This window comes from Xiphophorus hellerii, chromosome 13 (genome assembly GCF_003331165.1).
Source record: "Xiphophorus hellerii strain 12219 chromosome 13, Xiphophorus_hellerii-4.1, whole genome shotgun sequence".
NCBI classification, from domain to species: domain Eukaryota; kingdom Metazoa; phylum Chordata; class Actinopteri; order Cyprinodontiformes; family Poeciliidae; genus Xiphophorus; species Xiphophorus hellerii.
In genome coordinates, this window is record NC_045684.1 from 8,652,290 (window position 1) to 8,667,755 (window position 15,466).

Genomic DNA, 15,466 nt, shown 5'->3' on the forward strand with positions numbered 1-15,466 from the left:
TTGCGTATTAATGGCGTCAAACAGGATGTGGTTGTAAATTGTGGTTTTGAACTTCAACAATAAAAGCTTTGTCTATTTTGAACATCAAACTGTTGCCTTTTGTCCGACTACTGTACATGGAAGTGAAATAATCACTCGCTGTGTTCAAAACAATTTATTGAACAAAAGTTTTGCAACCAGAATACTTCAACATTCGACCCTCCTCTTCCCAACATGTAGAGAGCCGTCAAGAAAATTAAAGATGGATGGCTTGTTTGTCGGAATTAAATGCAAAAATCAAATAAAGTCAATATATTATTCGCGGCGGTTTTTACATGGCAGAGCTTCCCGTCTACAGCGTCTGACAAACCTGTAGCGCATCTGAGGACCGACGCATCAGGACATCAGGAGCCACCTCACTGTCAGAGACTTGTGCTTGATGCATTTAAACTGAGAATTTATTGTAGATCAGATTAAATCTAAAATGTATAAATCAAGTCAATCATTTATGATCTATATTTTTGTTTCATATGCATTTGATAAGGAGCAAGTGTTTTGCTTAAAGTGTTTTTATTTAGATTATTGTGATTACAGCGAATGAAATCCCAAAATTCAGATTCTCTGAAAATGTGAATGTTATAGAAGAGCAACAGGATATTAATCCAAACATATTATGTTGATCAAGCCTAAAAATGGAAAGTTGGGTGGAAGGAAAAAGTATGGTAGAAGGTGCACGAGCAACATAATCTAATACAGGTGTAATAAGGAAGCGAAGCAAAGTCTAATCAAGAGTCTGCTTGAGATTAATTTCAGAGAACTCAATGATTTTATCTGCTGCTAACCTTCAAGATGATGATTTCATTGGGATTTAGTCATTAATACGCCTGCAAACTGACCTCACCCTCACAGAGAATCTATCGGGTTCTGTCAAGTTGGAGATGAAATGTCGGACTCAACAATGCAGATAAGCTGAAAACCAAGTTTAAAACATCATCAGCGCCTCCATTCTATGCCGCATTGATGCAGTAATTCATGCAAAATGAGTCCCAACCAGGTACTGACTGCTGATGTTGTTTCAGTTTGCCTGAACTTCAGGATCAAACGTCCTTTTTTTAAATTGTAACTTAATATTCTGAGAACCTGAATTTTTGTTTTCCATTAGATGTTAGCCGCTGGAAATATATCTGTGTGTGTAAAGAATACTCATAAGCTTATCCTTTTGAAGTGAACCAACTTTTCAATAATTAAGTTATTAAGATTTGCATTTGTTCAGTTGTAGCATTTCCACACCCAATAAGGTTTTTGAGGCTAAACCTCTAGAAAGACGGTGGAGTGTTGATGGAGAAGTTAAGAGTGAGGAAAATGTGGCGTATATTCTTCAATAAAGTTGCAATCTCATGTTTTCTTAATGTGCAGCCCTTGTTTCAAACACACATCTTTGCTATTGTAATATATTAAACCTGCACAATCCCAGCCAAACTTTCCTTATACATTTTAAATAAAGTAACTTCACTTTAAGCTCTAATAATCCTTCCGCAGCTGAAGTTGGAAGTTTATTCAAATAAAAGAAACGTGAGTATAAAAGGTGAATCCATGCTTGAGACTGTGAGTACAAACAATCTTGGATACGTTTCATTAAAACTGAAACGCGACACCTGATGTCCTGAAGTAAGTTTTTGCCATAAATCTGATCTGGTTCTGGCAACACTGGACCCAACAAAAGTACCATTACACAGAAATGCCCCCACTCTAAACTCACTTTGGGAAAAATGGGTCCAAAATGTAGAAAACTGATGGAGCTGCTGACAAACTAATGCGTTTTAGACCAGACGGAGAAACCTTCTAAGAAAAGTAAACAGTGATTTAACCTAGCTTGTTTTCTGTGAGCAAGTGGTCCAGTCAAAACTCTCCAGCATAACAAACCTCTTGTTAGTTGCAAAAATAAGTTTTTCATCTTATTTTTGTTTTGGAGATACTTTAAGTTTCTGTCAAAACTCCAGCACTATCAGGAGTAGGCATGGGCCAGCTACCGGTATCAGAGTCTACCAAGGTTTTAAAAAGCTGCGGTTCCAAAAAACCGTTGAGATTTTCCACCATTCTGTTCTTTCCTAAAAGCTCAGAAAATACCAAAAATGCCAGAATGTTCTGACTTATTGCTGCGCTCTCCTGGTCATCTATTAAAACTCTTGCATCCTTTCCACTTTCCACTCGCAAAAACACTGACAAAAGCTACAATATTCAGCACAACAAGCGTTTCAAAAATCACTAAAACAACCAAGTGTTTTATTCTACATCTCTGCTTAAATCTAAGTATAAAAACCTAAAATAATCAATAAGTTTTGCTGATAACATAACAGCAATTTTAGTAGCAGTAGAGATATTTGCAGACTGATCGTGTCATACATGTTTGTGTACATACAGTGATACTGTAGCATTTTTCACACACACCGTCAGACTTGTCGTAGCGGCCCATGCCTAATCAGGGGTCCAGCGTTAGAAAATACGCAGTAGACCTCAGGAAAGGTCTGGATCGAAGCGATCCTGTCTGATGAAACAACAGGACGAGGATAAACACTCTGCAATAAAATCTTCCAAAAATATTCCGATCCTCTTCTTTATGTTTAAATTATAAACGTGAAAACAAATACAGCCATCAAATGTGACTTAAACATGCAATGCGGTAATCACCAGGGTCACATGATCCCGACATCACGCGCTGTGCGACCGCCTCCAGATCTGTCCCTGAACACACCAGCAGGCGCATGTGACCCCGGTTTGTTTTGTTTTTTTTTTTAAACTTTTCATTCCTGTTTTTTTTTTTTTTTTACAACAAGCAACAAAGAAAGGTTTTGATTTAGGTGGCAAACACAAAAATAAAACCTAAAATAAAAATCCTAAAGTATAGAAATGGATTAATATCGATTAATAACATCTGCCTGATAAAAACATGACATTTGACCTAATGATTGATCTACAACCCATCGATTTCTTCGTTGTCGTCGTCTATTGCTGCTGCTGAGCTGCTGCCCAGTGTCATGTTGTTACTGAGGAGTCATTACATTCTTCAGGATATTAGAGGTTAGAGTCCAGTTGGGAGGGGCTCAGCAGGACGTCGGGCGGGTCGTCGCCAGCCGCATCCGAGTTGAACAGCGGCTCCGTTTCGTACTCCAGGAGGGACGGGAGGTCGGCGTCGCCTTCCCCCAGGACCACCGGCTCAGTCAGGTGGAGAGGCGTGGCGGTGTACTGCACCAGCTGCTTCCCTGCACAAATCAGAGAAGACACGGTCACCATGACAACAGCAGGGCGAGGGGCGTGGTGCGAGCGAACAGAAACGGTGGTCACCTGTTCTGTCTTCACTTTCTTTAGGGGCTTCGTCAGACAGCAGCTGAAAGAAACGGTTTCATCAATCAAACACAAAGCAGCAGATGCTGATGATCAATTCAGATTTTTTTTTTGATGAAATCCATTTTTGGGGGGGTTTGAGAGGTCGTTCATACTACTAATTAAAGCTGGATAACAATATGTCACAATAGATACGTGATCAATATCAACTGATTACACATATGATAGAATATTCAATATATAGAATATTTGGTAACACTTTCTTTGAAGGGGTGTACATCAGACTAACATGACGCTGTCAGGAACATAATGAAGTCTTCATGAATGTTTATAACTGTTGTCTTGACGTGTCCTAGTCGCATATTCGCCGATTTCAGTCGCATTTGCCTGCTGTGTGAATTTAACAAAACCCCGCTGGACTTTGAGTCAAATTAATGATCAGTTGGTTCAGAAGATTCCTTGACTTTTCATGTCAGGAGTCTCTTTCAAAAAAATAAATGTATATTTTTCTGACAGATTGGCGTCATAAAGACAAGCTGCCATTAATAAAACACATAGAGAAAGTGACATTCTGGATTTCAACTTACATTATCCAAACTTTCGATGTCAAAGTCTGCAGAGGGAATGGATGAGCTGAAGAACTAAGACACAAACAAAACGTTTCAATTAATACATGCATGTACTAACAATTTAAGGCTCACAGAATAAAATAAATGAATTACGACCAAACTCACCTCCATGAAGGGAGACGGGTCAAAGGTGAAGGTTTGAGAGTTCAAAATACCCTGCAGGTTTTCTAAACTGTTGTCAATACTGTCGACGTGATCGGAGAGTTCGAACCTGGGACACAACCAGAGGGAGAGAGACACCGGCGTGAGATAACCCATCAGGTCTGATCTTATTCTACATTTTTCTTTTGCCCACATGGAGAAAACGTTGCCTTTCTCAATACCACCGAACTTCTTTTCAGCAACTTATCAGTTTCAAGTTTGTGATCCCTCACTTCAGATGTGTCTGGTGAAAAGGAGACTTTTTAAAGGTGACCTATTATGTTTCCTTCAACAGGTGAGGATAGGTCTGTGACCAATAAAGAATCATGTTCTTTACTTTTGTTTTTTACTTTCAGAAAATCATTTTTGGATGAGGAGATTTCAGCCTGCTCAGTTCTGCCTATTTTGAAGTTTCTGAGTGAGCCTCTTGTACCTTTAATTCCAAATAAGCTGCTCCTGGCCACGCCCCCAAATCAACATTTACACTCTTAAAATGGCTGCAAACAGATGCGCAACTATACAACAGCACATATTTGAAAAGCAACCAACAAGAACACAGAAAGTGGCTTCAGGACGATAAGTCAACAACACTTGTCTTTTCCAGCAGCCATTGTACAGTGCATACAGCAGTAAAACCAGCTGACCAAAATGTGCTGGAGCTCAACTTGGGCTGCTAGGTGACGAGTGGAGTTCCTCGGGGGTTGCTAGGTAACAGGCGGGGTGTGGGGTCACTGGCTGAGGGGCGTTGTATGCTGATTATCAGGGAAGGTTTTGAAACGGCTCATTTTCCAGACACCACAAACCGTTAACTTGACGACAAAAATCAGCTGGGTGATTTTTTTAAAGTGACTTGGCTGTTTTTAAAAGCCATAGAGACTTAAGTGGGAGTATAAAAAGATGCAAATAGTGAATTATGCATAATAGGTCCCTTTAAAAGGTCTTACAAACACGATCTAGGTGTATCACCATCATCTATGAAAAAAAAAACCGAGTGGAACACAACTAAACTGCAAAAAAAATCTGGATTTCTAAGAAAACAGTAGTTGTTTTCTCATTTAAATATTAATCAAAGTTAAAAACAGTTAACATATTTTCCTGGATATTGATTTTGCATTTTAAAATGGCACTCACAACTGTCGTACTCCCCACTAAAAACATACACTGCTGTTTCTTTTCCCATGAAGACAAAAAGGAAAATGCAGAACAACACCAGGCATGTAGATACTCATGTTCGAAAACTTCAGTAATCATCACAGACTTTATATAAAAGAAAGCTGTAGCCAAAAGTGATGTCACATAATTGTAGGCTAAGATTTTCTGAACAAGAAGTTGGAAGATAGCATTTTGTTTATGATAAGCAGGCGCCCTCAGAATCACTGCAAAGTGAATGGATTGGTCAAGTTAATTTTATGTAACTGTGCAGGGGGGAAGGCTAGGCTCCATCTTTTACATACAGTCTAGGATAATCATTTAAAGATTCACTTCTCAGGATGTTTCGATAGGACGCGCCAAACATCAGGTGTGTGTCCACCTGCAGGCGGTGGGGGGAGGAACCTAAGAGAAGCACAAGGATTTTTAATGAAACACTTGACAATTATCTGATAATAAATGTAAGAAGAGCTGATATGTTGGGATTCTAATGCAAATAGACGATCACAAACAAGAAACATTAAGGAGGCCGTGCATTTACTGCAGCTGCTCCCCTAATGCAGTGATGTATACCAAAACAATCTGACTGCATTTGCTGGTAGGCAGAAAATAGCTAACGTTGGCAGCTGTTTAAGGAGATAATGTTCCAGTGTTATGGCTACTGGTGGGTTTATTATGAGAAAGGGTTGAGGTAGCTCTAAGGTCATCAGCAGGCAGCAGTAGCTGACAGAAGTTAGTGGCCAGCAGCACTTCCTGCTGTTGTCACTGGATTTCACAGTAACCTGTCGAGTCGGGCGATGGTCTGACATTTCTGTTTAGGATTGGCGGGGCTTGGGACCGAGGCGGAGTTCGAGCTGGAAACAGAGGCCGGAAATTTGACGGTAGGAGCCGACTGAACGGGCCCGGCAGAGGCGGGGCTCATCACAACCACAGGCGGAGCTGAAAAACAGAGAGAAAGACGGTAAACTGGGAGAAAAAGTAAAGAAAGAGGTCTGGTCAAACTTCGTTTAGAAAATTCAATACAGAACCACTAGAAATAGGGGTGCATCGACTGCAGTTTTGTGCCGATCGCCGATCACAGATCTTTAAAAAGCCTGACCTGCCAATTCCGATTTTGGCTGTTACCAATATTTAGCAATATTTCAGACAATTGTTTTGTTTGAAATGTCGCTAAACATAGCATGAAAGTCGCTGAGTTGGTAACAGTTCATTGCAAGCATGCAGATATGACCTGGTGGGCCGGTCTGTCAGTCAAACCTGTGTCATGGAAGAGCGGAAGAGGAGAGTGTTTGACTTTTAGACCTTTGCTGAAGTACATAAGATTGGTGGATAAGATCGGCTTCACATGTAATTATCAGCCGATCACCAATCCCCTAAAATTAAAGATATCGGTATTAATAAGTCGGCTGGCCGATAAATCAGTGCACCCCTAATATTATTACCCTTGAACCTTTTCATATATTAACCTGTTGGAACCACAAATTAAAATTTATTTCATTGGAATTTAGTGTGATAAAAAAAAAAAAGAATAATGGTAAAAAAATTTAAAAAATGCGGATATAAAATCATACATTGTTTTCAAACATTTAAACATTACAAACCTGAAATGTTACAGCTATGAATAACTTGAGAAAGAGACATTTCTTTAAAACATGGTTAGGGCCGTAAAAAATTCATCGAATGATTCTAGACCTCGATTATTAAAATTCCTTGAGGATTTGTTAAATTATGCTTTATTATGATTCAATGATTATTTGTATTGTGCAAAGCCCTCCCTTGCACCAGTGAGTTGTTGACGAATGCTAAGTGCTATTACCATAACGCAGGTTGACCAAACATCCTATTTTCCCCATAACATGTCCACTGTTTATATTCTTTCTTTAGTAAAATAATCATTTACAGCTGGTATATCTGAACCACCACGTGAAGCTAAAACTATTCCACATGAGCCATTCTGGATAGAACATTTTTAAAGAAAAATGTTTTTTCTCATCTTAAAAGCAACTATACATATACTGTATTTTGTCCAGTTCTGGCTTAATATCTTCTCTCAGTATGTTGTTCTTTCAGCAAATGGCCTTTTTTAGAGTCTGTATAATCCAGTCTGTATATATTTGATTACTAATTTAGTTGACCATTATTTCACTAATTGATTAATCACAATTAATCCGATTAATCGTTTCAAATTTCAGCAAAATACATTAATGAAACAGTTAAAGGGGTGTGAATGCTTTTCACCATGTATGTCACCATGTCTACCTGCTGGGGTGATGGTGGTGGTAGCAGTGGTGGTGGTGGAGGAGGAGGAGGTGACCTGCGGCAGCTGCGTTTCCTCCTGAAGTATAGAGTTGATGAAGGTGGTGGGGGACAGAGGCGTGTCAACGTTTGCTGGGAGTGAATCCTGCTCCACCTCCAGAACAGGACACTCCTCCACCTCGGGACTGCTTGGCTCCTCTTTGATAAAAGTCGAGCGGTTCTCTCTGCAGACATAGAAGGAAGTCTTACATACATCTGCATGAACAAGGTGGAATAAAGCAAATTAGTCCCATTCTTCCTCACTCCAGGCTGGTCCAGTCAGTGGCTGCGTCCTCTGGGGAGGACAGCGCTTCCTCCGGGGAGGACGGCGCTTCCTCTGTGATGTCCGAGATGATCGGTCCAGAATTCAGCGGTGAATCCGGTGAGAGGAGATTGGCGGCTGCGTTCTGAAAGGACAAGCAGACACATCAGCACAATCAATGATGGTCAACGCTTCATTTCTCATGGCCTTTAAGTGCCAACAGGTTACATAGAGACACCTGAACGTCAAAGCTGCTGCAGAAAAATTTATTTTTACTAATACGCAGTTCCCACAAGTCTGAATCGAAAGTGATCCACGCCATCTTAGTAAGCTCAGAGCAGAGCAATTCATGGCTTTGATGCTAACAAAAAGAAAATATGTGGACACTCTTGACCAATATGTGAGAAAGATAAAACAAAATGGTTGTCACAAGAACTACATATACAGCTCAGTATGTAGTTTTCATAAGAAATATTTTTTACATATTTGATGAAACTGCCACTATGTAATGACAATATATTATGAGAGATAATCGGTGAAAAGATTGAGCCCGTCTGCCTTCTCCCAGTGCTAACTAGAAACAACCAATCAGAGACAGGAGGCGGGCCTTAGCACCATCAATCACCCTCCATGTGGCGCTGCTCAACACTCAAAAAGCTCAATGTTAAAGCAAACATTAATAAGAGAGAAAAGAAGACAAAATCACACCTGATGTAGTCATATCAGCATTTTATCACCACTGCAAGATTTACTAATGCAGCCCTACTTCACGGTATTTCCACCAATCAATCCAAGCAAACCTGAGCCGCAATACTCCTGGTTTATCCACTATCTCCGCTCTCAGCCGAAATACAACTGAATTTTAAAATATTGCCATTTCAAAACCTATAATTAAGATATTTTTCAATACTTTCCATCACTGGTACAAAATTAAATGAATTACCTGAATGTGCTCCAGCGTCAGGGGTCGGCTGTACTTCGGCATAGAGTGGGCGGAGATAGAGTCATTGAGCATCAGGGGTCTGCCGGTGGAGAAACGAAAAAATAAAAAAAACTTCATATGTGATCATAAACTCTAAATCTGTGTCAGACAATCATGTTTCCTATCTGTAGCAACAATCTAAACTATTAAAATAATATTTTCAGGAATTTAACTCAATCTAGAGTTTAAGGTTTAGTAGTATTTCTATTCAGGTTTGAGGTATGAAGCTGTATTAGAAGAAAACTTGCATCTTCCTCTTGACTCCCATGATTCTGTTGGTCTGGACAAGAGACACCAGAAAATGGATCAGCTGAAATCAAAGACAGTTCATCATTAGTTCACTCAGCAACTTTATTAAACTGTGATAATGTGGCTCAGTGCCAACATTACAATACTTATATAGAAATGAGACGTGCATCAGGATGCTTGATAGTGGACTGCTGCTCTTCATTTCCCCCCTTAAGTATTTATTAAACTAATTTTGTGTTTTATTACCTTGTTGACAACTTTCTGCTGCTGCACATGTTTCTGTCTCAGACTGGCCACCTCCCTCCATAAAGCCTCATTCTCACTGAAACAGAAAAACATCGGGCTTAATAAAAGAAAAGTGAGCTGTTGACAGAAAAAAACTTTTTAAAATCATTTTGACAAGCAGAAAGAAAATTAATGACCTAATTTGTAAGACTTGGAGCTTTGAATCAAAGGATGGGATCAGTTTTTGCTTACCAGCTTGTGTGGAACAAGAGGATTTTACTTTATTTTATTTTTTCCTTTAAATGCTCCCCTCATGTAAAGGTGTGAACAGATTGCGATTCTTACTGTTTCATGGCGATGATCCTGGAGTCGATGGTTTCCTGTTTTCCCTTCATCAGCTGAACGTCGGTCAGGATTTTGTTGACTTCATCTGTCGAGATCTTCATTTCTTCCTGACGGACTGATGACACCTGCAACAATTTTGCGGGATTTTCTGTTACCGTGGAGACGAGAGAAACTGGCAGAAGGAGGGGCTGTGTCACCATATTACTATGCATTTGTGGGTGGTTTGTAAACACAGTAAAATTTGAGCGTTTTCAAGGTAAACAGAAAAGAGAGGAGGGTATTAGTGCAAAAAGGAACTTTGATCAATTTTTGGTATTTTCTGAATACTAAATACATGAATGACATTTAAATAAGCGAGTTGCAATTAATCGTGTTATAAATTTAATGTTGCTCAGTAATTTTTCTGTAGTTTCTAGTGCCAACATCTTGGTACACTTAAAATAAGACAAAATTAACTTGCAAGTAGCTTTTCTGCAACAGATAGAAGACTGTTTTATGTAAATAATTCCTCAATATTGATGAAAAAATTCTTGTTACATTGGCAATTTAACTTATAGCAAGACATTTTCCTCATGTTACAGAGAAATCTACCAGTTGAACTAGTAGTTTTTCATCAATATTAAGGAATTGTTTAATTAAAACAAGCTCAGATATCTTGCTGAAAAGTTACTTATGAGTTAGTTTTGTCTTATTTCAAGTTTAAGACATCTAAACTAAACATCTAAACAAGTCTAAGACATTTAAACTAGAAACTAGACAAAAATTTGACAACAAAATTTGTGTTCTTAAAGTGTATAATCTTTCTCAATGAAATCATTGTTTCTCTTTGGCCATTGCTGATGTCTTTCCTCTTTGGCATTGTGTTATCATACACCTTTGTCCTCGGGTCTTTAGTATTTATCCAAACAAACTTTGACTTGGAACAGAATTTGATCTATAATCATTAATCAGAGATTATCCTGAATTATAACACCTGGTCTATGTAAAATCAAAGTTTTACAGAGTAGTGAACTTTAAAATTTTGCCACTGAGAGCCGCTCAGAAGCCAGGAAGTTAATGATCTCTAAAGTGGTGTCCAGGTGCATCTGCAGCTACTTACGTTGGTGACTTTTCGTTTGATGTGCTCCAGGAGGTGCTCTTGCCCTCTGACGAAAAATGGATGTTGGAACTCTGTGTCATCTTTCTCTGGTTTCACCAAGCCACCCTGCTCGATGTGCACCACCTTACGGAAACCATCTGCAGAGCAACGTCAACAGAGACTTTCTGCATTTCAACCATTTCTCCAGAGAATCTGGCAGCATCGCAATAAAATAACTTGTTAGACGGGATTCTTTCTTAGAGAATCTGATGCTTACACATGTTGAGCTGTCGAATAAAGCTGGCCATGTTGTTGTGTTTGAAGAACTTTGGTAGGACCTCCTTAGAGAACCGGCATTGATCGAAAACATGGAAGCTGGTTCCACTCTGAAGAAAAAAGGGAAAAAATACAGACAGGCAGATTAAATCATTGTTACCAGGAGCAACACTAATACATATCCCAAAAGAGCAGAACAAAAAATTATCCATAACTCCTCTATATTACAAGCACAAATAAACTTCTCTGAAAATATGCATTTGTTGTTTTCAATGAAGCACATAGTAACTAACTACTAAAATTGGAACACAATGTCTTAAGACATGGGTGTCCAAAATGCGGCCAAGGGGGACTGATGATACAAATTTGGTCTGTTGATGCAGATGGAGACTTTTAATTTGTTACAATGGAAAATGTAAAGTACAACACAAAGCGTTTGTCTTTATATAACCAAGTTTTAACAAAAAGTAGAACCAGGTATATTCAGAGATTTACTACTACTGAAATCAGCTTTTATCAAACTTGACTAAATAAAGCAAATGTTTTGGAAAAAACTGACATAAATCCTGTTATTACTGAAAATAAATTTATTCAATTGAAGCCAAAAGAAACTGAAAATTAGACGCTTTTCTTTTAAACCAGCAAACATGCGAGATCTACGACCGCGTACGAGGGCCATTCTAGAAAAAAAGTAGTACAATTTTGCCAAAAAAACTCAGAAATTTGGGGAATAATCTCAGAAATTTTCTATAAAAAATTTGACACTTCTTAATTTCAAATGTCGACAATTTTCAACTGTTGAAACTCAGGAAATTTCAAATGTCAAACATTTGATTTTTTCCCCCAGAGAATTTCTGATTAAACTCAATTTATGGGTCTTTTGGTGAAAATTTGCAACTTTTTTATAGATTAAAAAAAACATTTAAATCAAATTGTGCTACTTTAGTTGCTTGATTTTAGCAAGTAAAATTAAGCAAAGACCTTAACAAGAGAAAACAACTTTATTCCTAAAGCAACAACTTCCATTGCAATTAGAAAGCCCTGAATCAATCAACCTGAAAAACATCCAGGAACAATGCACAACTTTTACATACTTAAATACAACCCTAACAAAAACAAACTTTTTCTCCAAAGTCAACTTTCTTGCTCTCCTCCAGGAACATTTGATGCCCATTTATGGAAAATATGCAAACAGAAAGGACAGTTTGCATGTGATCCCAGCAAAAAACAGAAACTGGATGAAAGAAAGGTCATACAGAAGGTAGAAAGAACAGATGGAGGGAAACAAAAACACTAAGGAAGACAGAAGAAGTGAAGGCTAGACATAAGAAAGAGAAGAAATAGAGGAAGGACACAGAAAAAGGAAGAAAAACTCAAACATAAGGATATGGCAAAAAAGGAAGGAAAAACAACTTCCAAACTAACAATTATTTCAGTAATCGATTAGTCTATCAAGTATTCTGATGATTAAACCGCTAAAAAGCTCGGCAGTTTAACAACAGGAGCTTTTTCTTAAACTAGTATTAGAAATACATCAAAAGATCCAAATAATCTTGAATGAGATAATTAAAAACATATTTCCTAAACTTCAGCATACCTTTAGTGAATGTTTGTAGCAAAGGTTGAATCTGCAGCTAAAGAAATACTGTTTACTAATCAGTTTGTTATTTTTGGGATTAGTTATTGGATAGCAAAAGGTTCATAATAGGAGATTTTCTTGTTTTATGAATTTGAACCAGATGAAGCTAAAACTGTCACTTTAATTCTGGGTAGAACAGATTTATAGAAAAGGAGGATTTTTTTTATACAATTTTGGCTTATTTAATGATCTGAATGTGTTGCTCTTTAATCAAATTAGCTTTTTTAGAGTCTTCATAGTTAATGATTAATCATTTACTAAATTAGTTGACAATTATTTCAATAATCGGTCAATCACGATTAATTTGATTAATCATTTCAGCCCTACAATGAAGAAGGGATAGAAATACAAGAGACAGAAGACAAGAGTTAAGAAAATAAAAAAACCAAGCAAAAGTGAGAAAAGCCAGACATGAGGTGGACAGGAAGAAAGAAATAAAAGAAAAAGAATGACAGAAAGAGAATGAAGCACAGCCTGAGAGTGTGAAGTAACATCTGTTCATCCAGATTTAGATTTACGAAGAGCTTTACATTCACAGTAGCGCCTCTTATCTCAACAAGATGGTCCAACATAACAACATGGGTCAAGAAGATGGCCGCCTGAACTGAAAGAGACATTTTGCCTTTAAAGTCATATAACTGAACTGTTTTATAAAAGGTGGAATAAACACTGGTAGACCTACACTGAGCAAACCTTCCAGGCAAACAGACACAATCATGTTATTTTTATTAATTGCGCAGTATTTTGTTAATTTCCCTTCACTGTACAGTGTTATTTTTAGTTCTGTTTTCATGTTTTTATTTTATAAGGACTGTGCTGCTCTCAAATCTAGTTTTCCCCCCAGTAATCAGACTCTTGTACACATGATGTAGATAGTACATTTAGGCCTGTCGCAATAAGCGACAAATCAATTAATCGCATAATAAATTAAAACAAACTCAATTTCATTTGAATGACTTATCGTTTTTCTCTTTTCTTTCTTAGTCGCTACCAAAAACTGGATGATAAAAGTCTTCAGTCTGGTGTTTTGGTCACATCTAGCCCTTTTTCTTAACAACAATTTTGTTCACAGAAACTTAATAATTCACTTCATCTGTCGTTTTGTTTATTTTGGATATTTAAAATGTCTTCCAGTTCCAGTATTAAATATAAATTAGAAATCAACACTCACAGATGCTCTCCAATCAATATAACAGAGCTAAGAATATTTTGCAAAAGAAAAATAAATGTAGTCCCTAAATGTGAGTCTACTCTAAGTCACTGAAGTTTGACAGTTTGTACATTTCTTAAATTTAGTCTACTCAGTTCATGTTTCTTTCAATAAGAGTATGTTATTTTTATTGATTGTACAGTATTTTGTTATTTTGTAAATTTTCCTTCACTGTACGGTGTGTTATTCTTAGTTCTGTTTCCATATTTTTATTTTTGTGAAGCTGCATGCCAATGACTCTTGCTGTTAGTAAACTTGAATTTCCCCACTAGGGAAAGTTTTTTCTATTGTACTCATGAGCACTAAAATAGGTACCAACCATTTCTCATGAGAAAAAGTAGATAGTAAACTACAAGGAGCAAAAGCTGAAAGTTAGACACAACACCATGAGACAATAACAAAATACTAACACAACATCTGATTCTTTGTACAGGTATATCTTTGTGTAAAATTAAATGTAAATTTGAGTCATAAATTCCTGCCATATTCATTTTTTAGCTACACACGTGTCTTTTGTATCTCATTAATATTTCAGAATAGGTTTGTACAACCTAAAATACAGAAAACTAACAATTTTAACAATTTAATACATTCGATCATTTATAAAACAGGTACACCCACACCTAACAATATGCGATTTGTAAAAAATATATATTATCAAGAAACAATCCTTTTAAAACCAGTAAACCCAAAAATGTAGTGCTAATCAACTTAATACTTTACAAGACTTGGATCTAATTACCTAAAAGCTAACGAGATACCCTGCTTAATTAATTTGCCTCACGATGCAATAATAATTAGCACAATTAGCATCACTTAATAAAACAAAATCCACAAATAGTGTGTTCTGATCCGTAAATAATATCTGAGATCTGTTGTTTGACAACACTAATGAACCCGTGTGGAGTTAGCTTTACCAGGCTAGGCTAGGCTAAGCTAAGCTAAGCTAAGCTAGGTATGGTGAAGTGAGTACCGGGCTCCAGCAGATAAGAGGGTCTGTCTCCGGGTCTTCCACAAGGGTCCACAGTTTAGTAAGAAAGGCCGGGACGTTACCACCGCTCACCACCACTCCACCTGTTCCTCCGCCGACTCCAAGAAACTCCATCTCAACTACTAAAGGCTAACCCCGCTCCGGGCTCCAGTAGCTTATCTAACCGAACGATGCTAACAGTTAGTTAACCCCATCCGCTCCTCAAAGTCCAAAACAAAAAACGGATGAACTGCGACACGTAGCCCCGGAGAGATCGCAACTATTTCTCGAAATGCTCCGTTCCGGTTTTGTTTTGGTGTATTATCCGCCAGTCTACACGGTACTTCTAAACTATATTGTAAACAAACTCCGTAGTGGAAAATTCCAACAAATCCGATAAAGCAAACAACTGCGTAGCTAGGTGGCTGTCTTTCTGTCGCATGCGGGTGACGTCATAAGAAAACATTATGTCACGTACGCAATGTGTATTATTCATAATTTTAACAAAAGATTCTAAGGGTTAAATCGCATATATATTTCTGAGTGTGATTTTTCAACATAATTTCTAGCACTAGTGTTACTCTGATCATATTTTTACAAATGAAACAGGAAATGCTTTTTACGGTGGAGTCCTACTAGACAATATACTGTAAGTGATCGTTTATGTCATTGCACAACACGATAAAATAAAAGAA

General features: G+C 37.7%; 1 protein-coding gene across 2 annotated transcripts; it reads right to left on the minus strand.

Moving 5' to 3' along the window:
- Window positions 1-139: 139 nt before the first annotated feature.
- Window positions 140-15,210, minus strand: hsf1 (heat shock transcription factor 1). Of its 2 annotated transcripts, XM_032580439.1 has the most exons (15): window positions 14,775-15,210; window positions 10,954-11,062; window positions 10,698-10,834; window positions 9,599-9,723; window positions 9,275-9,350; window positions 9,028-9,089; window positions 8,741-8,819; window positions 7,800-7,942; window positions 7,500-7,720; window positions 6,023-6,179; window positions 5,574-5,645; window positions 4,056-4,161; window positions 3,909-3,962; window positions 3,322-3,364; window positions 140-3,239 (listed from the first exon to the last, which is right to left on the minus strand). In XM_032580439.1, exons 1-15 carry the CDS (start codon window positions 14,904-14,906, stop codon window positions 3,052-3,054), a joined length of 1,704 nt encoding a protein of 567 aa, XP_032436330.1. In that variant the 5' UTR covers window positions 14,907-15,210; the 3' UTR covers window positions 140-3,051. The 2 variants fall into 2 exon arrangements, with proteins under 2 accessions (XP_032436330.1, XP_032436331.1); XM_032580440.1 differs by lacking the exon at window positions 5,574-5,645.
- Window positions 15,211-15,466: the final 256 nt, after the last annotated feature.